The sequence below is a fragment of the Dipodomys merriami genome, unplaced genomic scaffold (genome assembly GCF_024711535.1).
Source record: "Dipodomys merriami isolate MVZ:Mamm:240054 unplaced genomic scaffold, mDipMer1.0.p SCAF_323, whole genome shotgun sequence".
NCBI classification, from domain to species: domain Eukaryota; kingdom Metazoa; phylum Chordata; class Mammalia; order Rodentia; family Heteromyidae; genus Dipodomys; species Dipodomys merriami.
Genome location: NW_027204749.1, coordinates 997,610 through 1,023,464, shown reverse-complemented (window position 1 = coordinate 1,023,464; position 25,855 = coordinate 997,610). Strand labels below are relative to the sequence as shown.

The window sequence follows — 25,855 nt, the reverse complement described above, 5'->3', positions numbered from 1 at the left end:
TTCAGTTCTAAATTAGATTATTTTCAATAGCCATTCAGTGAATGTTACTGGATAAAGTATACAAATAAACTCATATTTATTTTAGAGAAAATTCTGATGTCATCAGCAGGGGCAGTTAATATGACTCAAATTGAGGACCCAAAGAGTCTGCTCTCTAGAGATCTAAATATTTAACCAAGAACCTATAATTCCCTAGCTATATGAACCCTAATGAGAGAACAAGATGTTAGGCGAACCCTTGTTTCTTCCTCAGGTTAACCTGGAATGATATACCTCAGAGTGACTGGAAGGGAAAGAAGCTAGGATACTGAGCACAGTGGGTACTGAACAAGGCTATCATAGGATTTTCACTAGACCCTCAGGGACCACCCAAGGCCCCCTTGCTTTACCTTGAGCACTTATATCTTTATGTTTGTCCAGCTCTAGGTCATTTTTCCTCTCATAATTAGCTTAATATTAAGTGTACATATTTTTGTTTGCTAAATGAATTGAGAACTTCTTTTAAAATTATCTTTCATTTTTCTGGATGACCTACACCCTTGTATGAAGTCTCTGTTATAGAGGTCTCAGTACTTTGAGTAGATGACTACCTAGAGCATCCATAGCCAACCATCTTTGCCTCACTTGTATATGGGATCTGAGAAAAACCCAGCCAAAACTTTATATGTACATTCTAACTTAAATGTTTTTTTTACCAAAAGTTTGATGTGGAGACTTCATCTGATGTGGTGGAAGTTGGTTGGGCTCATGGTCTATGCCAGAACTCAAAATGGAAGGTACAGGAAAGAAAAGTTTGGTAAGGAGCCAGCTGAGGAGAGGAGTACAGTGCCAAAGTCTTCATGCAATAGGCAAACCTGGCAAGCCCCATGGGACAGGAGTGAGAAGCCCAGAGCAGGGTATGTGCTCCCCATCAGTCCACCACCAGCACAGCATGGCACCTGCAGCATGGGCCAAGGTGCACACGTGTTTCCTGCAGGGCTGACTGTTGACACAGGGACCTGTCAGAGAAGTCAGTGGCCTAATGTAATAGTCTTGTCCTATGTAGATGATACAATTACTTGTGGACTAGAAGAATTGGTCATAAAACATTGTTAGATGAACTAGTAAAAATTCTTCAGGATGTGTGTGAATGTGTGTGCCCTAAGAAGAAAAGAAATTGAAAAGTAGTTCAGAGAGAACTTCAATGACAAGTGTGGGACTTGAGTGCACAGCAAAATAGATCCATTATTATCACAACAAATAGGTGGAAAGGAAGGGTTTCCTTCACTTATTTTTACCAACCCTTACAAATCCCATTGTGTTCAAAATAATAAGAATAGAAATGTATGTGTTGATGCTTAATGTTGTACAACAGCTAGTTTATAAATGACAGCAGAGTTCTGTGTGCGGTCCCTGAACTCTCTGGAAAGGAGGGCAATACTATTGGAAGTGAACTTATGTCACTTGTAAGTTTGTCTTTTAAATTCCAGAGGAAGCATTGATTAATTTAAATGAGCGGACTTTTTGTTTTGCTGGTCTTTAGGCTTGAACCCAGGGGTCAGGTGCTGTCCCTGAGCTGCATTTGCTCAAGGGTAGAACTCTACCACTTGAGCCACAGCACCATTTCTGGCTTTTTCTGTGTATGAGAACCTGAGGAATAGAACCCAGCTCCTCATTCCTGCGATACTAGCACTGTACCGCTTAGCTACCTTCCCTGTCCTATAAACAGACTTTTTGTGTTAAAAGAAGAAAGAATAGGTTTGTATGTAGTATCCACTTTGCATGTGAAAGTCTGAAGGTTCAACCCCTCAAGTGAAAGGAAGAAAGTAGAAAATGGAATGACAGGAAGTATACAGTTACAACTACAAAGAAAAGTAGAAGAACAAAGGCAATGAGCCAGTAATTAGGTTTTTGTTTGTTTGGGATTGTTTCTTTTTTCTTTCAATTGTTAGCTGTGGGGTTTAAACTCAGGGAGGGCCTGGTATATTCCCTATGCTTTTCACTGAAAGCTGGCATGCTACCACTTCCAGCCAGAATGTCACTTCTAGTTTTCTGGCATTTAATTGGTGATAAGTCACAATGAATTTTCTGCTGATGTGGTGCTGAGGAGTGGAACCCAGTGCCTCATGTATGCAAGGCAAACCCTCTACCATTGAGCCACACTCACAGCCCTGTCTCCTTTCTTAAAACAGTGTGGATGGGGCTGGCAATGTGGGTTAGTGATAAAGTGATTGCCTAGCATGCATGGAGCACTAATTTTGATATCTCAGTACCTAATAAACAACAACAGCCCCCAAATACCTCTAGAAGCACTGGTGTTGTAGCTGAAATGGTAGAGTGGTAGCCTTCATCATAATGAAATTCATAAACAGTTTTCAAGCCCTGAGTTCTAGCCCCAGGAATGTCAAACAAGACCAACAAAAACAAGATGAAATGAGCAAATGAAAACAAAAAACCCCATGTCAGCAAGTTTCATTGATAAACACCACACACAAACACACACATAGACACACATACACAAATACACTTTTATCAAACCATATTCCTCTCCTTTACCATGTCTGCTCTCCCTCCCTGCAGCAACTGCTACCTACATCCACTGGAGAACTTACTCTGTGTTTCTCTTGTTTTTGCATTCTTAAAAAAATTTATTGTGAAGATTAACATATAAAAGTAGTATCAATACTCATGAGAAAAATTCCAATCAAAAGTACAATAAAATAACCATTTCATACATGTTAGTGTGGCCATAGTTTTAAACAAAACAACGAAAATCCTTCCAAAGTCTAACAAAATCTAGGAAAGATGTGACAACAATGTGAACTTGGTGCATTTCTCTCTGGTATGTAAAACTATCAAAGATGGGACAAAAAGTCCTAAAAAGAACTGAATATAGAATTACATAGAAATATTGTCCAGTATTTCTACACTTGTACATAACTTAGGGAAAAACAAAGATTTCTATAAATACCATCAAATACGGACTAAGTTTCAAGAAAGACAAATACCACAAAGAAGTCCAAGAGTCTTTACAGAGATTAATTGAACTACTTATAACACACTCAGTCCTGTACAGCAGTCAAAATTATGTTTGACCACACTTTTTCAGCAAATCCATTAAAACTTCATTAGGATAGTCTAATGTTATTTATGTGAATGTGATGTCTGACAAGATTCTAGGCAACCTTTACCATCCATGAGAACTTACCTCCTAGGTGTCATTGAATCCCAAAAAAGTGAGGCAACATTGTGGTCAAATTAAAAAATGAGAAGCAAACTAAAGCAAATCTGCACTTAACTTAGAAGGCAAGATTTGATCATCTGCTAAATCTACAAGTCATCTTTAGCTTTTTTAGAAACATGTTCCTAAAGCCGAATCTTTTTTTTTTCTGTTTTTCAATCTTGGACACAGTTAAGTTCATAAAATGCAATGTCAAACAGAGTGAGAAAAGAATCTCATCAGAGATCCTTTCTTCTTTCTTGCTATTGACCATGAGTAAAGATTCTGGAACCATGGTGTGGAGAGAAGCCAAATGAGAGAGTCAGAAAGAACCTGTGTGATTTTACCCTAGAAGTTTCTGGTCAGATCATGATAGGTGGACTGGAAAAGCATAAAGCCTTCTTATGGGAGAAGAAAGATTCCTGAATCATGTAGAGCTTTAAAGTCTCCTCTAAAGACAAATCCACAGAAGACTGAAGTCTTATGTATTACTGAACAGTATTAACAGAAAATACACTCCAAAATGTAGATCGATAAAATGTAACAGAAACAACTTATATAGGTGTAGAGAGCTGCGAGAGGCCGCACCTGGAAGATGGCTTCGGCTTCCGCCCTCTGCCTTCCCGATGGCGAGTGCTCTCTGTGGTAAACAACTCCTTATATGGCTAAGGCAAAGAATCTGGCTTGCTTCCGCGCACCTGAACCTATTGGTGGTTCCCACGTGGCGTATCAGGGTTGGCTACCCAGCAGGTACTTAAGGCTGTGGGGGATTCTCCCCGGGGTTGGGGTCAGAAGATTACTCAAAGGTCCTGAATAAACTGCAGAGAGAAGAGTCCGGTGTCGCGTCTTCCTTGCTGGTCGAGGCGGTAGTGACATGTGGTGGCCCGTACGGGGAACTCAGCCATAACCCCAACGAGGACTCAGAACTCTCTGCGGTCAGGGTGGTGCACCGGTAAGTTCCCAGGTAAAAGGGGGATCCGCGACAAAAGCGGGGGTAAGTCCCCAGGTAAAAGGGGAATCCGCGACAAGAGCGGGGAGTAAGTTCCCAGGTAAAAGGGGAATCCGCGACAAGAGCGGGGGGGGGGGGATTTTTGCTCTTCTAGGTAGATAGAGAGAGCGAGAACCCGGGGCTAGTCAGTAGAGTAGCCAAAAGTGAAAGTAAAAGTTTGTTTACCAGCTTTAAATGTTTAAAACATGGGCGCTTCTTCTTCGCACCCAATTTTTTTGGCTCTCAATGAGCTACTGCACTCAAAAAAGTTAAAAATAAAAAAGAGTACTTTAGGGAGATTTTTGAATGAATGTGACATCGTTGCCCCGTGGTTCGCTGTCTCCGGAAGCCTCATGGTGGCCTCTTGGGAGAAACTAGGGAGGGACCTAGATTTTGCCTCTGAACAAGGAATGCTTAAGAGCGGAGTGAGACCAATATGGAAACTGATAAGAGGCTGTCTCGAGGACCAGCGTTGCAGTGAGGCGGTAGAGAATGGTCAGGCCGCCTTAGAAATGCTGCAGGAAGAAAGATTGGAAAGGGCAGACAGTGAAAAGGAGGAGAGCAGGGGGGGTTATACCCTGATTTTGCCGAACTAGAGACCTCTGAGTCTACAGACTCAGAGGAACTACAATCACTCATAGAACAAATAGAAAAAACAAAGATAAGAAAGAGGAGGAAAGGGAAGGAGAGAGAGGACCCAGATAAAGACGAATGCACGCCCTCCATGCACCGCCCCACACCTTCGGCCCCTCCGCTCTATGCGGAGGACCCTGGAAGTGGCAGCCCCGGCTGTTCTTTCAGCCCAGGTGTGTGGAAAGCGGTCAGAACCGAGTTACATCTAGCCTGTCCAATATTTCAGGATCCACAGGGACAGCGGTATCATGAACCCTTAGATTTTAAGGTTATAAAATCTTTAGCGGAGTCTGTGTGGACATACGGAATCATGGCCTCCTTTACTGTAGCCCAGGTGGAGGCCCTAAACAGACACTGCATGACACCCGGTGATTGGAGTGGGCTTGCACGAGCTTGTTTGAGCCCAGGTCAGTATTTAGATTGGAAGGCCTTTTTGATTGAATTTGCTAGTGAAGAGGCTGCAGCCAATCAGGCTGCGGGAAACCCAGCTTGGGACAGAGATGTGCTGCTTGGACAGGGGAGATTCGCCAATCAGCAGATAGGCTACCCGGTTCAAGTTTATGAACAAATCAATAAAATTGGCATAAAGGCATGGAAGGCCTTACCAAATAAAGGCGAGGTGAGTAGCAATCTCACCAAAATCCTGCAGGGCTCTACAGAGCCGTTTTCGGACTTTGTTGCTCATATGGTCGAGGCTGCTGGCAGAATTTTTGGTGACCCAGACGCAGCCATGCCATTAGTTAAACAGCTTGTTTATGAGCAGTGCACTAAGGAATGCAGAGCCGCCATAACCCCATATAAGAATAGAGGACTAGAAGCCTGGATGAAAGTTTGCAGAGAGCTGGGCGGACCACTAACTAATGCTGGATTAGCTGCTGCTGTGGTGCAATTAACCCAGAAGAAAGGGGCTGGGAAGGTGGCTCAGTGGTAGAGCGTTTGCCTTGCATGCATGAGGCCCTGGGTTCGTTTCCTCAGCACCACATAAGCAAAAAGAAATAAAAAAAGCCAGAAGTGACGCTGTGACTCAAGTGGTAGAGCGCTGGCCTTGAGCTGAAGAGCTGAGGGACAGCGCCCAGACCCAGAGTTCAGGTCCAGGAAAAAAACCTATTCAAAAATCGCTGCAAATTTGTCTAAACAGTTGTCTAGTTATCTTTTAGGTAATTGAACTGGGGAGTTCGACAGCCTGATGGAACAGCTCAGGGTTGCCATCGTCATGGTGAACTCGACCCAAGTGGATGCTGGATTGGCGAAGGGGTTATCTTCATGGATCTCCGCTGCTATGAATCATCTTAAGGAATGGGCGGGTTTGGGAGCCCTGACAGGCCTCCTGGTGTTAACCTCCTTGGTATGTCTGTGGTGCATTTGCCAAATTAGAGGTTCTCAGCGTTGCAGTGTAGCCATGATTATCCAAGCCTTTACAGTCATTGGAGCAGGTCAGTCCCCCCAAGCGTGGCTTGCCACCCTAAAACAATGAACACAGATTGCAAAGCCAAAGTATTGCAGTCGAGAGGCTGTGAGTTTTGCCCTCGAGGAGAGCATGTTTGATTGCACATGGGTTCGATTCACCTTTTCCCGTCCTTGTGAAAAATGAATCAATGGACAGGCTGAGTCATCCCTAGAGAAGGTACCCTCTGGGAGAAGGCTTGTATGCAGTCCTTGCATTGCACAACAGGGATCAGACCTCTGTTCTCATCTGTGTTCTTTAAACAAAAAAGGGGGAACTGTAGAGAGCTGTGAGAGGCCGCACCTGGAAGATGGCGCTGGCTTCCGCCCTCCGCCTTCCCGATGGCGAGTGCTTTCTGTGGTAAACAACTCCTTATATGGCTAAGGCAAAGAATCTGGCTTGCTTCCGCGCACCTGAACCTATTGGTGTTTCCCACGTGGCGTATCAGGGTTGGCTACCCAGCGGTACTTAAGGCTGTGGGGAATTCTCCCCGGGGTGGGGGTCAGAAGATTACTCAAAGGTCCTGAATAAACTGCAGAGAGAAGAGTCCGGTGTCGTGTCTTCCTTGCTGGTCGAGGCGGTAGCGACAGGCCAGCCTAAATAGGGCCTAAGCAGGAGGCACGTCTACAGGAAATTCCCAGTCCAGGCACTGGACTATCAGTTTGAGTAACATATCAGCCAAATGCCCATGCCTGCTTGCAGAGATCCAGCCACACCCATCAGTTGGGAGGTAAGTGATGGATGGGGCATTTCCTTCCCCCTGCATGAAAACAAGATGCCAGACCCCACCATCTACCATGTGGCCAAAGGGCACCAGCCACACCTGACCTCCTTACTTAATATTACTGTATTATTAAATCAATTTATAAAATGTTACATCCTCTTTATCGTTTTGTAAACATTCAAAAATTTGCTTTTTGTAAAAGCCATATTTCTTTAGCTCTACCTCTGAAACAATAATTCTCACATTCACCAAAAATTAAACATTCATCTTTTGAATAGTTTATTTCTTCCTTCTTCCTCATTCCTTCAATTCCTCTTTCCATCTCTCACTTCCCTACTCTTTCCTTCCTTCCTCTCAGGGTCTAGAAGTGATGCTGTAGCTCAAGTGGCACATGGTTTCATTTCTTTGTTAATTTCAATTTTTGTGAGAGATTGATCAATATCTTTGTGTGCTTGATTATTTCCCCTAACGTCATATCTACTTTGGCCCTCTATGATATAACACAGGTGCAACACATCGTCCACATGGTCTTTTATTATACCTCACTCAGCAGAACAACTAAATGGGCTAAGAGTGAATCAATCACAAGTTTTTCATCACCAGTGATTAAATAAAGAAAAGTGCAAGCACTGAAGACACTTTGGGGTTCTCCCCCAAGACAAAATGCAGGGCTGCGAAGGTGGCTCAGTGGTAGAGCGCTTGCCTTGCATGCTCGAGGCCCTGGGTTCGATTCCTCAGCACCACATAAGCAAAAAGAAAAAAAAAGCGGGAAGTGGTGCTCTGGCTCAAGTGGTAGAGCGCTAGCCTTGAGCTAAAGAGCTGAGGGACAGCGCCCAGGCCCAGAGTTCAGGACCCACGACCGGACCAAAAAACAAACAAACAAACAAAATGCAGAGATTCTAGTCTTTATTAATCCATCATACTTTTTAAATATATATTTTATTGTAAAGATACTGTATAGATTAGTTATACCATTATATGAGTTAGGTCATTAATACATTTTCTATCGAGCATTGTTACCCCTCCAAGAAAGACTTTACCACTGTTATGACTTTTTCTAGAAAACCTTTCCATTTTTTCTTCATATGATTTTTCTCCTCTTTGTGTGTGAGGGTGTGTGTGTGTGTGTGTGTGTTTTGTATGTTCTGTGATGAACCCTGAGCTGTGTCTTGTAGTTCGAGGACTCCACATCTGCTATATCATAAGGTCTCTATCCTGTATTGGTACTGTATTGCGATTTCAGTTTTCTGACAGATCAAAGACTTTCCCATTTGGTACAATCCTGTTATTTCATTTGTGTGAATCAACTTATGTGTGTTAAGCTGTCTTTCCACATTGGTCACATTCATAAGGTTTCTCTCCTTGTGTCTGTGATGGATGTTAAGTTGTGCCTTCCAGGTGAAAGAATTTCCATGCGTGCTACATACATAACATTTCTCTCTGGTGGGTTTTTTTCTGATGGACAGAAAGGTGTATGTTCTACATGAAACATTTTCCACATAGGTCACATTCATAAAAATTTCTCTCCTGTGTGTGATCTCTGGTGGATAGTAGGTTGTAGCTTCTGGCTGAAAATCTTTCTGCAAATATGACATTCACAAGGTTTCTTTCCTGTGTATTTTCTGATGGACAGTGAGGTTTGACTTCCAGGTGAAAATCATTCCACACATGTTACATTCATAAGGTTTCTTTCCTGTGTGTATTATCTGATGGACATTGATGCTTGACTTCCAAGAGAAGGACTTTCCACACATGTTACATTCATAAGGTCTCTCTAATGTGTGTGTTTTCTGGTTTATAGTAAGGTTTCCTTTATGGGTGAAAGACTTTCGACACAAGTTACATTAATAAGTTTTCTCTCTAGTATGTGTTCTCTGATGGAGATTAAGATTTGATTTCCTGGTGAAAGATTTTCCACACATCTTACATTCATAAGGTTTCTCTCCTGTGTGTGTTCTCTGGTGTCTAGTAACATATTCCTTCCAGGAGAAAGACTTTCCACAAATGTTACATTCAAAAGGTTTCTCTTTTGTGTGTGTTCTCTGGTGATGAGTAAGCTTTGATTTCTCAGTGAAAGACTTTCGACACGCGTTACATTCATAAGGTTTCTCTATATTATGTGTTCTCTGGTGGCGAGTAAGCATCGATTTCTGGGCGAAAGACTTTCCACACTTGTTACATTCATAAGGTTTCTCTCCTGTGTGTGTTCTCTGGTGGACAGTAAGATATGCCTTCCACAAGAAAGACTTTCCACACATGTTACATTCATAAGGTTTCTCTCCTGTGTGTGTTCTCTGGTGTCTAGTAAGATATGCCTTCCAGGAGAAAGACTTTCCACAAATGTTACATTCAAAAGGTTTCTCTCTAGTATGTGTTCTCTGATGGAGATTAAGATATGATTTCTTGGTGAAAGATTTTCCACACATCTTACATTCATAAGGTTTCTCTCCTGTGTGTGTTCTCTGGTGCAGATTAAGATATGCCTTCCAGGAGAAAGACTTTCCACAAATGTTACATTCAAAAGGTTTCTCTTTTGTGTGTGTTCTCTGGTGGACAGTAAGGTGTGTCTTCCAGGTGAAAGACTTTCCACACATGTTACATTCATAAGGTTTCTCTATATTATGTGTTCTCTGGTGGCGAGTAAGCATCGATTTCTGGGTGAAAGACTTTCCACACTTGTTACATTCATAAGGTTTCTCTCCTGTGTGTGTTCTCTGGTGGAGAGTAAGATATGCCTTCCAGGAGAAAGACTTTCCACACATGTTACATTCATAAGGTTTCTCTTTTGTGTGTGATCTCTGGTGTCTAGTAAGATATGCCTTGCATATGAAAGATTTCCCACAAATGTTACATTCAAAAGGTTTCTCTTTTGTGTGTGTTCTCTGGTGGACAGTAAGCTTTGATTTCTGGGTGAAAGACTTTTGACACACGTTACATTCATAAGGTTTCTCTCCTGTGTGTGTCCTCTGAGGGACAACAGGGTGTTTCTTCTCAGTGAAAGACTTTTCACACTGTTTACATTCGTCAACTACAGAAGACCCATGAGGACTATATGCTGCACACATCTTACCAGGTTCCCTGAAAATACCCATGCTCTGACAGCCAGTTACCTTTTCTATCCTCATCCCTAAGGAGTTCCCATTATTCTTAATCAGTTCTGACTTCTGTATGGAGCTCAAATGAAAACTTCTTATAAGTCTCACTTTTTCCTCCCCTTGGTTACTATTCATGACTGCTACTTCAGAGAGATACTTGGGACTTTCCTGGCAGGTGCTAATCACATCCTCCATTTCTGGGACATCTAAAATGAATAATAGAAAAATAGACAAAAGCATAAATGAGATCTATAAATTCCTTAATGTAAAGATATTTCCTCACATTCTGTTACAATATTTTCAAATATGAAAGCATTGCTTTGTGCAGAATATATATATTTCTCTGCAATGTAGTAATTAAGAAAGTAGCACTGACATTTTACAATGGAAAATAATGTTTTTCTGTACTTCAGATTTTTATATTTTTCTCAAGGAAATATTTACTCCAATTATTCATCTCCATACTCTTAATGCTTCCATTCTGAATCTCCCTCTATGCCCAGCACCACAGATAAGAAATTGTCCTGATCCTATTTTCCTCCTACCTGCAAAATACAAGTTTAAACTAAAATGAGATCTCCTTACTATATTTCTTATTGTCTTTTTCTCTCTATAAATGACTTCTCTACAGACAAAAAGAATTGCTAACATTAACTACACTGGAACATCAAATTAAGTTTGTCTCCACGAGAATTCTGGATTGATAATTCCTTGAGACAAAGGATCACCTAGTTCTCTGCCATATGACTCAGGGCACTAGGAATACTATTGCTCTGTACAGCTCAAGATAAACAGATCCACTGGGCTCTGGACCCAACATCACAATTCAAGATGCTTTAACTCACCTGTGAAATTCTCTTCTGAGCCTTCTCTCATCCATGGTTCTGCACCTTGCTCCAGCTTCACAATCAATATAGGTTTAGGAACACAGTGCCCTGTGAATAAGAAATAGTGGAGAACTATTGCTCTTGCTGGGTCATCATTAATGTAATGTTGCAGACATCCTGTTCACTGGGTTGCTTCTAAATCTGGTTTCTCAATTGTTTTATTTTTGGGTGGTGGGATCGGTTGTGGGGCCTGAACTCTGAGCCTGGGAGCTGTATCACACCTCCTAAACTCAAGGCTAGCACTCTACCACTTGAGACACAACGCCAATTCTGGCTTATTTTTCTGCTTTTTTCATGCTGAGGAATCGAGCATAGGGCCACAAGCATGCAAGGCAAGGGCTCTACCACTGAGCCACCTTCCCAGCCCATGGTTTCTCAATTCTTAACATCTCCACGGTGTACTTTCCCGCAGCTTTGGGTTTATTTTGCCAATGTGTGGCTTGAACTCAGCTCTTTTGCTCAAATCTAGCATTCTACTAGTTTGTGACTTGGCTACATTTCTAGTTTTTGAATGGTTAATTGGAGATAAGAGTCTCATATTCATTTTTCTACAGTTGCTTGCTTCAAACCAAAATCTTCAGATTTCAGCCTACAGAGTATCTAGGATTCCAAGCTTGAAGCAATGCAACCTATGTCAGGTTTGGCTTACAAATACACACTTTCACACTTTCAACTACTGATTTTCAGATAATACTGACAGTAGTAATGTATATTCTATCTAGACTGTAGATCCACCTATAATAATCACCCCCAAGTCTGGGAAGTCAGTTTCCTGTTAGTGGATCATAATTTAGAACTTTTGTCCAACTACTAATTTGCCTTCTTAATGAATGAGAATAAAATTAGCTCTTGAGTTACATATAATGAGTTGAAGTTTCCCTTAGAATGAAATGACACTTCCTATGGACTGGAATCTTTTTTTTTTTTTTTTTAACAAAATGTAATTGTCTAAAGGCTTACACTTCTAACCCTACATTTAGGAGGTAAGATCAGAAGAGGCAGGCTTGAAACCAACCTGGGCACAGAAACACAGAATATACCCCAAAACAAAATCCAAAATGGAGTTGTGTCTCAAGCAGTAGTGTGAAAGGCAAACAACATCAAGCTCCCAGACCTGAATTTGCCTGGATTTTATACTAGCAGTTCTTTACCTGGGAATGGACAGGAATCTTATACCTAAATAACATAGTCAAATGTCTACTAAAATAAAAGCACTTGATCTTCCAAATAAAAGTGACCTTTGCTCACCCAAGGACATTAGGTTGCTATAGGTCTCCAGCATCACTTCTCTATGAAGGGTCCTCTGACCAGGATCCAGATCCTGCCACTCCTTCCAGGTGAATTTCACAGCCACATCATCAAATGATATCAGCTTCTGTAATGGCACATTTCCATCAAGAAATTAGGCCTGGGTCATGAGAATTCCAATCTGGAATTTCATTATGCTGCAGGTATGCTTTTGTCTTACATAAAATGTTTGCAGCTGGCTATGTTATTTTTTCACAGGGAAAATTAAATAGCAAATTAGAAATATTTGACAATACATAAACCTGGTCATTAAAATGCACAGATTTGCAGGGCAATGGTAGCTTATGCCTGTAATCCTAGCTATTGAGGAGGCTGAGGTCTGAGGATTAAGGTTCAAGGCCAGCCCAGGCAGGAAAGTCCATGAGACACTTATCTCCAGTAAACCACCAGAAAACTGAAAGTAGCACTGTGACTCAAGTGGTAGTAGAGCACTCACCTTTACCTGAAGAGCTGAGGGACAATAACCAGGCCCAGAATTCAAGCCCCAAGTCCAATAAAAGTTACAGATTCCCTAATGAATGCAAACACATTTCTGCTGCTAGCAATAGAGACAAGATAAAAATTCTAAGGAGACAATAATGTGGCATGATGACATTAAGTCTAAGGTGGTGTCTAAAAATTATATTATTATTTTTGATAAAATTTTAGTACATATAAGGGTATCAATGAATTAAACAAATATTTTCTCTGCATTTACATTTACAGCTTCACCATAAATTCTATTTAGACCTTCTATTAGCAAGTACTCTCATAAGCAAGCAGAACACATTCAGGATATCACATGGTATACAGAACATAGAACATTACTAGATCAAAGAAAAGCAGTGTCCACATGAATGCTCAAAAAACAGTAACAGTACTCCAGAACGTAGCTAATGATTTATTGGGCCCTTATAAGATTTGATTTAGTTCCCACATAAAAATATCCTAGGTTAACCATGTTTGGTTTAAATACTAAATATTGAAATGTGGTCATAGACAACCTGATATTTTCTTCCTATGTAAATAAGAACTGCTACCATGAAGTTTTGTGAACTTTCTCTACATTCTACAATACAAAATATAGGTGGGAGGGGAATAAAATGTTCCTTGAGAAGATTTTCATTTTAATAGGCCTTCATGGAAGGTGGAGGCAAATTCATAGAGACTCAAGGAACACTCAAAATGACAAAAATGATAAATAGGACCAAATGCTCAAATGTGTTAAATATTCCTGAGTCATTTCTCCAGTAGATCTCTAAAGATATATTTCCACTTTTATTAGTTAATAGTGAAATTCCTCAGAGATCAAAATCAATTCCTGAGCAAACTTCTGTGAGATTTTGCAACAAATGATATTTCTAATAGAGAAATCCTCATCACTGTATTAATTTTTTTAAATCAAAACTACCTATCTTATACTGGCAGTGAATGAAAATATTTAAAAGTACTGGTATGGAAAAAAAAAACAGTACCAGGACAAATGAAGTTAGAGCAAAGATAACAGAATCAGGTGAAATCAAATTTTCTTGTAGTTTATCAATTGGAGGAAGGATGTACTTTTCTGTATGGAACTCTGAAGTTGAGCTGAAGGGAGAAAAGTTTTGAGAGGTTGGAATTCCAGCCTGACAGCATTGAGAGCACTGAGAGCTGGCTGCAGAAGGCTTAAAAGAGAATTCTGGAGAGGGTTAAGAGACTGGAGTGCAGGCCTTTTCCTTACTGTTGGAAAGATAGCATCTGAAACTGAGCTGCTGTTCACCTTGAAGGCTAGGTAATGTGAACTTCATGTCTGCATTTTCTCTGGGCGCCAGGCTTCTGTCTCAGGAGAATAAGGAAACATGTTTGCCTCACAACCTGTTGTGGCTCAGATTGTAAAATTAATATAGATACTTTGATTTTGCATGTTATCAATGGGAATCTTCCCTGTGTGAACTCAAGGAACTATGCTTTTTTACTGGCAACCAGAGACCAAGTGCCAGAGAGGCTTCAGAACCCTGGTTTCCCCTAAGTCTATCTGTTTATGTTTTTGTGTTTCTCTAATTTTCTTTGTTTCTGGATCCCTGTAGAACTCTCTAGGCAACAATTTTCCTATACAGTGGGTAAGAAAAATGTCAATCCTAAGAGCCATGTCTGCAAACTAAAAATAATCACTAAGAAAAACTGGTTCCCAGATAGATCATTGAAGAAAAGAAAAAACTGAGAGACATATGGAGGAAAGACAGAAGGAGAAAAGTAAGAAAAAATGATTCAAAGATAGATACAAAGAGAGAGAAACAGAAAAATAACCAACACAAGTGAGTAGAAAACCAAAAGTAAAGAGAGATTATAGAGGAAAGGAATCTTGTGAGGATACATTAGAAAACAAACAAGATTTTTAAAAAAGACCATAAAGTTTAGCAACAAATATAGCCTCAGCTTCAAGTAAGACCAAGGCCATGAAGTAGTCCAAGAAGTATATATGGAGAGTAATTTAAGTACATATAGGTTAATCATTCCTTAAGAACACACGAAGTTGCGTATGACCACACTATTTCAGCAATTCCACCAAATTTCATTGAGATAGTTTAATGTTACTCATGAGGATGTGATCTGGTTGCAATCTACCCTTCACCTTCCATGAGATGTATCCTGATCGGTGTCACTACATCACATAACAGGTATGACTACATGTTATGACAAGATGAAACTAGACATTCTGAAGCCAATCTGAATTCAACTTAGAAAGAATATAACCATTTAATCTGCTAAACCTACAAGTAATCTTTATCTCCTAATCTACAAGCTGTCTTTATCTGATTTATGAATATGTTCTTGAGGCTAAATCTGTGTGGTTTGTAGTATTTTTAATTCTTGGACATCTTTAGGTTCATATAATGGAATGGAAAACAAATGAGAAATAAAAAAAAAAAAACTCACCAGAGATCCATTCATTCTGTCTTGCTGCTGACAATGAACAGAAGACTCTGGAAGCATGGCTGGGATATAAGGCAAATGACATATTCAGAAATGAATGCGTGAGATTTTGCGTCCAGAATTTTCTCTTGCAAACATAATACATGGGCTGCAAAACCATAAAGCTGTCTTAAAAGAATCTTTCATATCTCAGACAAAGCATTAAAGTCTACAAGAAACACAAATCCAGTCCATTTCCTGACAGATAGATATTATTAAACCAACTAATTTCTATGTTTATGTACACATTAAATTTGAAAAAATGAATGTTCCCACAAATATTATTGAATACTTGAAAGCAAAAACATATCACATTTCCACTAAAAGTATTTATTACTGAATATACTTCGGGATGTAGAAACTGCTTTTTTTAATGCAAAGGTATCCTAGGAATCCATTGGAATTTGTGTTCTACATCAATCATTTACATATTTAAACACCAGGGAAAGCATGTATGATGTAACTCAGTAGTTTTCATTCAAAGTTAGAGAAAAATTGTATACAGAATAGGTTTCTTGTGTTATAATATTTCAACAACGGTTGTCAAATGGCACATTTCACTGTACCCATTGCACACCTATGCAATGTCTTGCAATTTCTATTTAACATGCTTTGGCCAAAGGGACATGAGTAAAGATGAGGTAAACCCAGGTTTGATAAGTCCCTAATGTTCATTTCCCTAAACAGTCATGGGAAGAACCTTGGCCATCCTAAAGATACAACATAAAATACTGCATATAGGAGTGACACACCTGAAGATAAGCAACACCTACAAAGCATACAACCTTGAGTAAGACATATTACCTCAAGTTTTCTTCTGTGATTTTTCTTTTAAGGCCAAATGTCCCTGACCAACACTTTCTGTACTACCAGGCAAAACCAACTGATAAGAGCTAGCATTAGCAAATCCTTAGATGGGACATTTAACATGAGTTTGCATGATGACATACTAAAAATCATAGTGGTAACAGGTTGAATAAATTATCAAGAAGAAGATTAGGGATTACTTTACTGCATGAATATATACTTTCAGTCATAACAATTACCCCACCATCCCAAACCACAGCCTCAGGTACCCTCTGGTAACTATGCACTGGCTTATTCCTCAATCCAGCGCATCACAATTCCTGGAAATTAGTTTAAATCTTGCAACAACACAAAGTGATTGAGAGTGGTGTAGGAAAGAGTACCACGTGAATCTGGTGCTCAGGGAAGTAGCAACAATTTTTGCATAAGGCAAGGGAATCTAGTAACATCTTTCTCTTACTGTGCTTCTCTGCTTCTTGCCTTTAGGGCTTCTCAGAATTGACAAGGTCTGTCCATTTAGGATGGAGATTCCTATTCATAGGGTGCTCTGCTTCAAACATTGCTAGGCTTCATTCCTAAAAATACAGGACCAACACTCACTACTCCAATATCCCATGTACAACTGTCTCTATAAACAGAGTCATGTACAAATGCTTGTGAACTCAAGCCAAGAGATTAAAAACTCAAGCCAAACAGATTAACTTATCCCTAGGAGAAACAACACAGAAGCCCCAAATACAAGTGCAATGTAAGAGGACTCAAGTCAGACATATTTGTCACAATTTCAATAGAATTTTTCCTGTACTCCTCTTATACCTGGGCAAAGCAAATAAAGTCACATGGGTTAATAGAAGAATCCCTTGGTTTTGGAGTACAAATGCAGGGCTCTTGGGCTGTCCTGGTCTGGACAATCACCCAGCTTGCTCTCAGATATTTGGGACCAGGTTCTTGCATCTGAAGGCCCAGAGGCTAATGACAGCACAAACTCCTGAACCTCAAGCAAATTATCAAACCCCAGACTGGAGTAAAGTGTGGAGAGGGAAGTAGCAAGGAGTGTCACGGTAGCAATAATGAGGGCAACCCATATTCCCCAAAATCTGCAGCACTGGTTAAGAGTCCTCTCAACCTCATTAGCAAACAGAGACCCAAACTTATTATACCATTGTTCTATGAACTGAACATGCAATGTAAGTTAAGGGGATTGCATAGTAAGCTAGGATTACTCATGCAGTTAGTGAGAACACAATTGTTCCTGCAAGAGGCAGGAAAAACCACCCCACCTTTGAAAACCATACCCAGCCCAAATACTAGCATAGATGGATACATAACACAAGTTTGCACAGTAAATGATACAAAACCATGAAACAGGACAGGTCTCTGAAACAGAGGTATGGGATGGTGAGAGGCATTGGTTCAAATAGGCCTCATGGCAGCAGCCAGGCTCAAGATGTCAGGGTGAGCTTGTCCACACAAACTGACAAACATGGGAGCCAGCAAGCTACCACTGATCACATCACTCCTTTGAGACCATTCCTGCTTTACATACTGGGAGACTCCTACCACAAGGTGTGAAATTCACAGGCCATCCAGGGCTATGATCATCACAACCATGGGAATCACTGGGCATAGTGGAACCCAAGAGGGATGCACCACATCTCCTGCCTAAGGAATTCTACAAGTGTTATGCATAAGCTCCATCTTTTTCCATTGGTTCACCTTTTCCTCCAGAGGAAGTCAGAACCATAATTTATCCCTGAATACCTTGCCATACTTGTACCTTCTACCTCGGGATCAGCAATTGTCAATAACTGTGATCAATGAAGTAAGAGGATATAATATTTGTATAATAATGAGACTTACATCTGTGAGCAATGAACAATTCAAAAATAATGTACAAAGTAAATTCTATTTAAACTACTATAATAAACATAATGCTTAGAAATAAATGTTTGAAAAATGTAACCAAGAACAATGACAACTATGGGACACAGCTAGTCCAGGAAGCACCCATTTTTACCTGATCCTTATGTCCTTGCTTCTCAGGAACTTACTTTTAACTTTTACAGAAAGAAAGAATTATTTTTCCTTCATATTTTATAGGTGCTCCAATGTTGCCGTCTATACAACCAAAAGTGCCTCACGATCTCCATTTTCATGAGGAAAAGCTCAGGTCCACTAAAAGAGGGATGGAAAACCCTTACACTGGAGGAATGAATATCAAGCATGAAAATGTCCTACACAATCCTTCCAAATCATGATGTGGGGAAAGGATCATCAACAATCACAACAAACCCTTAAGAGACAAGCTTAGAATGTTTGATATGAGGAAGGGAGGCAAAAGATTTATTCCATAGTGTAATGGATACAGTCTGGGAAGACAAGTCTGAAGACCCCTAGATATGTGGCCTAGAGTTGCTGACAGGAGCTTCTAGGTTTCGAGAAGAGGTAGAAAATCAAAACAAAATAGGATATGCAAAACAGAAAAGTAAAAACAGACTGGTTTCGAGCAAGTAATAAAGCTTCACATGATCATGGACCTGCCCTGAACTCTACCTCCTCCCACATTCATCCTGATCTACTTACACAACCATTTTTTTTGAAGAGTCTTGGAGGAGGAGTACCATTTTCTAAGAAAGCCTTGGAAGGAAAGTTTTCACTAGTCCCCTGAAGCAATTAATAAAAGATAGGCAAGTACAGCACAGCAAATGCTCACATACAGTGCCCAAGCTCTGAGTTCAAGCCACAGGACCAACAACAAAAGGGGGGAAAAACTTTATAAGGAAAGACAAATTTCAGACACAAATAACCAAAAACTCCTTAAAATTTCATAGATGGAATTTGGGAGTTTCTTGGAAAGTAATGAGTAGAATTTGACAAATCAATTTAATTCAAAGATTATAAAGTATATCTGTCTTTAAATTCTGTTATTTTATTCCAGTATATATATTAGAGCAGGGGATGATGGTGCCAGAATCAATCAGTTTACTGTCCGCAAGTACCTTTTTTTTTTTTGGTCGATCTTGTGGCTTGAACCCAGCCTGAGCGCTGTCCCTGCATTTTTAGCTCAAAGTGAGCCAGAAGGCCACTTCCATTTTTTTTTTTTTTTTGGTAGTTAGCTGGAGATAGGACTTATGAACTTTCCAGGCTGGCTTTGAACTGGGATCCTCATATCTCAGGTTCCTGAGACCTAAGATTACAGGCATGAGCCATAGGCACCCAGCTGCAAATACTGTTGTAAAATGAGAGGGGAGATATTCAAAACTTTAAGGAAAAACAGAGACATAATTTACATTCAGCAGAACGTACTTTTTGAACAAAAACAAAAACAAAAACTACGTAGTTTCATAACCTCAATTATATTAAAAGAACTAAGAATTAAAAAGCCAAATTATGCAGTGCTCCTAATACATTTGTGTTTTTAATTGGTCTCACAATATTTATGTTGGTAAACTGAATTTTCAAGAAGAAACTCACCTAAGATTCCGCAGCTGGAAGAGAAAGGTCCCCAGGCATCCTTGCACACTTAGGACCAAGTGCCTTGTGCCAATCAAAACCCTGTAACAAGACCACTTCCTCTAGGTGAATTGTGCATGCATTCTGGGAATTGTAGTTTCTATGGGGGTATAGATCCTTTGAAAGTGTGGGGGGGGGAGAGGGGGAGGGAGCGGTCGGGGGTGGGGGGAAATCAGGGAGGCAGGGGTGGGGGGAAGAGGCACCAGTCCCTCCTTGCCCACTGTTGGTGTTTTTAGTTTGCAAATCCGGGTTACTTTGCTTTTCCCTTGCTGCTGTAAGTGCTCTGAAGTAGAGCTTTGCACTCCATAGGCAGAGCCAAGAGGTAGAAGCCCAGCTTCTCTTTTTCAGGGGATCTTGGGAGCTTTAACTGGAAGCGATCTGAGGCTCCTAGCCAGAGTCTGCCCTTCCCATCTTTCCCCAGTCTGGGGTGGATGATATTTTATGAGCTCATAGGTTTGTGCTGCCATTAGCACTTGTTCCTCCAGGTGCCAGAAAGTGGCTCACAAAACTCTGATTTTTGAGACAAGGAGAGTCAGGAGTTGTGCCTTTATACTTCTGAACCTAGAGATTCTGGTATGCACACATATGACTTTATGAACTTGGTTTTTTGAATTGAAGTCAATGAATGGTAAACATTCCTTGAAAATGTCTTATATAAACATATTGATCCTCTTTTCATCCTCTGCACTTTCTAGGGCTTTTGAAACTTTCAAAATGCTGCTGGCACAAATATACTCCAATTAACATGTCTGTTCTTGACAAATTACAATTTCTCCACTAATTTAATTAGCCTATATTACATCACTTAAAATGAGAGACACTAGCTGGGCAGGTGGTTCAGTCATAGACTGCTTGCCTTGCATGAATGAAGTCCTGGGTTTTATTCCTCAGAACCACATAAGCAGAAAAAGCCAGCACTGTACTGTGGCTCAAGTAGTAGAGTGCTAGCTTTCAGCTGAAGGTCAGAGGGACAGTGCCCAGGCTCAGAGTTCAGGCCCCACACCGACAAAATAAATATCAGAGAGGTTTCCTATACATGTACACCAAAAACAATTGTTAAAACATAATTTGAATACAATACAATGCACTTGATATGTGTGTGCCTGTCCTGATTCTTGAAATCAGGGTCTGAAAATGACCTTGAAATTATTTGGTTCCATGCTAATGTTCTACCACTTAAGCCACATTTGCACTTCCCACTACTTTGGTAGTGTATTGGAGATAAGTCTCTCAGACTTTCATATGCCATGGCTTCAATCTGTGATCCTTGTATCATTCCTTCATGTCCATCCCAGGGAACCACAAGCAGGCACGGGAGAAAAATTATTATAAGGTTTATTAGAAGGACCATATTTCCCAGGACAGGGAGCACAAGCATTTGTCCCTCTTCTGGTTGCAACAGGATCTGGGGGGCAGGATGTGAATTAAATACGTGCTCAGGTGAGTCTGAGATGAGAGAGGGAGTGGCCAGCTGTACTGAGGGAATTCTAGGTCTGGGAAGAGCTCAGGTCTTGGTGGAGCTGAGAAGTAAAGGTGAGGATAATACTAACTTTCCTCAGATCTCAGCCTTCTGAGTAAGTAAGATTACAGCTATTACACATGATAGCCCAGTTACAATGCTCTTTTTAAAATTCAGATTATATTCTAATGAAATAATATGAAATAGAAAACTTGAAAGTTTTAAGGCACAATGTTCAGTCACTAATGTGTATGAGGACATTCCAAATCCCAAAACACACAGAAAATGCCCCCACCTTGAAATCTGTAACACTCCTGATCTCAAGTATTGTGAATGTGAACACTTAGTCTATAATAAATTCTTAAGTCTTTCAAAGTGAGAAAACATTCTTGTGACAGAAAAACCCAGTAGTAATGTGAAATTATTGCTTTTAAAGGATTCATAGTGTCTTTCTCAGCAAAAACAACCTCAATGATGTATACAGAATAGATTTTCACTTTCTGTATATGTCACTGTAAAGGTCATGTATTTTATATTAACAATTACCATTCTATGTAATTGTAGAAACTACATCACTACTCGATAACAGAATATCCTGTGTAATCAACCAATAAGTACAATCAAAAGCACATCGGGATATAATTTGTTGGTTTTAATTTTGATGGATGTACATTTTGGGGTGTATTTTCTGTTAAGATTGTTTAGTAACACATAAGACTTCAATCTACTGGTGCCTTGGCTGGGGATGGTTGACTGGGATTTTGTCACTCCTCTGACCAGCATTTTATGTTGCATCTTTATTAGGCCCTGTATCTCCAGCAGAATGGACATGATTCTTAATATGACTACTTAGGAAAGTGATGGACTTCTCAATCTGTGTTTATATCATCAGTGCTGATGTACCTTTGGCCAAAGCAGGTTCAAACTCAAATTGCAAGTCATTGTACCAAGGTATGCTAATTATTTGCATAAAGGATAATGTGCCATATGACAACCATTACTGAAATATTATAAAACAAAAATATGTGTTGTATATATTTTATCTCTATAACTTTGTGTGAAAATACTGTTCATAACATACATGTGTTTGAATATGTAAATAAATGAGTTAGAGAACAAATAATCAATGGAGTCCTAAGATATCTTTACATTAATAGAAAAATAGTTTATATATCCCTAGGTGTATTTCAGTGATAATTACTTTTAGTGAACAGGTGGCATGTTTTCCTTTTTTGGGTTCAATTTTTCAACAATCTTTTGTAGGAGCTTTAGTTTTTTTTTCTGTTCTTTTTTTGGGGGGAGGGTCTGGTCTTGGGGCCTGAACTCTGGGCCTGGGCCCTGTACCTTAGCTCTTCAGCTGAAGCCTAGCGCTCTACTACTTGAGCCACAGTGCCACTTGCAGCTTTTTTCTTTTTGCTTATGTGGTGCTGAGGAATCGAACCCAGGGCTTCAGGCATGCAAGGCAAGTGCTCTACCACTGAGCCATCTTCCCAGCCCCCATGCATATGTCTTTAGTGGACAATATAATGCTCTTCTTAAGACAGGAATGATTCTTCTCCCATAGGAAGGCTCTTCCAGGCCACATATCATGTTTTGAACAGGAACATCTAGGGTAAAATCACACAGGTTCTTTTCTGACTCCCTTATTTGCCTTCACTCCTAGCCATGGTTCCAGAATCGTTATACATTGTCAACAGCAAGAAAGCATGAAAGGATCTCTAGTGAGATTCTTTTATTTTTCACTTTGTTTGACATTCCATTATGAACCTAAGGATGTCCAAGATGGATGAAGAGAAAAAAAAGATTCAGCTTCAGGAACATGTTTCTAAAAATGCTAAAGATGTAGCCAGGCGCGGGTGGCTCACACCTGTAATCCAAGCTACTCAGGAGGTGAGAGCTGAGGATCAGGGTTCAGAGCCAACCCGAGCAGGAAAGTCTGTGAGATTCTTTTATCCAATAAACCACTAGAAAAAGGGAAGTGGCACTGTGGGTCAAGCTGTAGAGCACTCACCTTGAGCTGAAGAGCACAGGGACAGCACCCAAGCCCAGAGTTCAATCCCCACGATGGACAAAAAAAAAAAAAAAAACTAAAGATGGCTTGGAGATTTAGAAGATTATAAAATCTGACATTCCAAGTTAAGTGAAGATATGCTTGTTTGTTTCTACATTTTCTAGTGTGAGAGAAAGTTGGCCCACTAGTTATGTGATTCAGTGACACCCAGGAGATGACTTCTCATTGAAGGTTAAGGATGGCTAGCAACTGCTCAGACATCACATCCTCATATGTAATATTAAACTATCCTAATGAAATTTTACTGGATTTGCTGAAATAGTGTGGTCAAACATAACTTCAAATATTCTACAGGACTGAGTGAGCTTTAAGTACTTCAATTAATCTCTGTAAATACTCTTGGACTGCTTTGTGGTCTTTGTTTTACTTGAAACTTAGGCTGAGCTTGATGGTATTTATAGAAATCTCTGTTTTTCTCTATGGTGCTCTCATAGGAGTTCTCTTACCTATTTTCCCAATTCATTCTATTTTTCATCTTTATTAGCTTTCTTTCTTTTGCATTACATTTATTTATTGTGAAAATACCATAAAGGGAGGTTACAAATACATGGTCAAGATAGTGAGTACATTTCTTATCACACATTGTTGCCTCCTCCTTTGTTTCCATTTACCATCCCTTCTTTCTTTTTTTTTTTCTCTTTTCAGTCATAGTTCTGGAACTCTGGGCCTAGGCGCTATACTTAAACTCTGCAGCTCAAGGCTAGTACTCTACCACTGGTGCCACATCACCACATCCAATTTTCTAGTGGTTAATTGGAGATAAGAGTCTCACAGATGGTCCTGCCTGGGCTGGCTTTGAACTTCTATGCTCAGATCTCAGCCTCCTGACTAGCTAGGATTGCAGGCATGAGCCACCACCATGTGGCTTCACTAGTTTTATTTCTCTCTTTCTTCTCTCATTGTCTACTTCTCTCTCTGTCTCTTTTTCTCTTTCATTCTCTCTGCTTCTCTTTCCTCCATTTTTCTCTTAATTTTACTTTTCTTCAAATGGTTTTTCTTATGATACTGTTTCAAGGATACTGAAATATTTGGCCATATTTTCTGTTGAGATCTCTCTTTGAAGGTCTCATTCTGCACTTTACACACGTGGACCACATTGTCCTACATAGTAACTTGAACCTCTGCAAGGACCTATGAACTAGTCAGAAACATAAAGGTATGCGCATGTGGGTTCACATGAAAAAAGATACCAAACTATTCATGACAATCTATCAGACATTTCAATATCAACTTCAATTGAGGTCAATGACTATACAATGTGGAGGACTTTAGGCTTTCTCAGGAATGGTAACTTTTCTGCATGAGGGCCAAAGAACCCATTTTATAAAATATCTTCCCTAGCCTTGGAGTGCCTTCTACTCAGGACCCGGGTACTGTCCCTGAGCTTTGGTAATAAAGGAACAAATGTGTTGACAATCTATCAATTTTATTCACAGCACTACTTGTGGGAAATTTGGTGATAATTGGCCAGAACACTCTCACAGCAATTCCTACCTAGTTTGCCTTTCAATTGTGATCCTTAAAGCTCATCCTATTGAGCAACTAATAATTCACATGTGAAGCATCAGTGCCCTGTTAGATCAGGAGATCTTAATTTCTTGATCCAAGCAGGACTCATGGTGTCCACATAACAGGATATAAAATTCATAACATCATATAGACATATGCAAAGTTCCTTTTGCAATTACTTGGTAAAGGACTGTTTACCTATCATTCTGTAAACTACATTCAAATGGTTCCACTAAATATTTGGAAGAATGTATTGTTTGCACAGATCCTATTATTGGTCCTCAAGGTGAATTCAGGGGCAAAAATTTGTGAGGCTTCCTTTACATTCTATACCAGATGCCCTTTTGTATCACTGATTTTTCACATTAGGGTCTTGCTTCTCTGCCTTGGCCTTTCGACACACTAATTTTATAATTACATATCACAAGTAGCAAACAAGATAGTCACATATAACCAGAGCCACACTTTTATTGGCTAAGATACCATTTTCATTAAGCTTTTCGATGGGATACCCTACAAATTGTATCTAATTTCGGCTTCCTGAGTTGCTAAGATTCCACACATGAGGGAGTGTAATTGCTCATTTTTAATTGCTGGTCTTAAATTAAAAGAAGGATAGGGTACATTACCAATTCAATGAGCATTAAGTCCCTTAAATTGTGAGTTCAAGCAAAGAGTTGGCCACATGATAATAACAAAATAATAGAAAACATTAATGAAATGTTATCATCAGGCATACTTTAAATGAATGTGGTATGTTGGTTCATAAATTGAGCTATAAAACAGGCCAAGGTAGGACTCCAGTCTGTGACCCATCCCTTCTCAGAAAGCATCCACTTTATAAACATGGGAGAATGAGCTATTTCCAAATGGATGGTGTGTGGGGTTGGGGGTACAAGTAGGAAGAGCAAGGGCACAGGTACCTCCCAATCCCCCAATTTTTTTCACTATTCCTCTGTAGATAAGCAGAAGTGTTGGGCTGGGAAAGTGGCTCAGTGGTACAGTGCTTGCCTTGCATGCATGAGGCCCTGTCGAATCCCCAGCACCACATAAGCAAAAAGAAAAAAAAAACCTGGAAGTGGTGCTGTGGCTCAAATGGTAGAGTGCTAACCTTGAGCTGAAGAGCTGAGGGACAGCACCCAGGCCCAGAGTTCAGGCCACACAACCGTATCTCCCCCCCCCAAAAAAGCAAAAGGGTGAACAGTATGATGGAAGAGGTTAAGCTAGCAAATAGCTAAATCTTGCAATGTGAAGTCCACTGTCCTTTTCTTGTACATGGAATCATAA

General features: G+C 40.1%; 2 protein-coding genes across 2 annotated transcripts in view; one reads left to right on the top strand and one right to left on the bottom strand.

The window, feature by feature from the left end:
• LOC138841624 (zinc finger protein 182-like) overlaps nucleotides 1-2,621 on the top strand; it is a 58,626-nt gene extending 56,005 nt beyond the window's left edge. The window contains exon 15 of the mRNA XM_070042400.1: nucleotides 2,560-2,621. Coding sequence (XP_069898501.1) covers nucleotides 2,560-2,621 — 62 coding nt within the window. The remainder of the gene's footprint in view (nucleotides 1-2,559) is intronic.
• Nucleotides 2,622-8,583: 5,962 nt separating this feature from the next.
• The window catches only part of LOC138841623 (zinc finger protein 585A-like), a 31,399-nt gene continuing 14,127 nt past the window's right edge, over nucleotides 8,584-25,855 (bottom strand). The window contains 2 exon segments of the mRNA XM_070042399.1: nucleotides 8,584-10,289; nucleotides 10,929-11,018. Of these exon segments, the coding sequence (XP_069898500.1) occupies nucleotides 8,584-10,289; nucleotides 10,929-11,018 (1,796 nt within the window).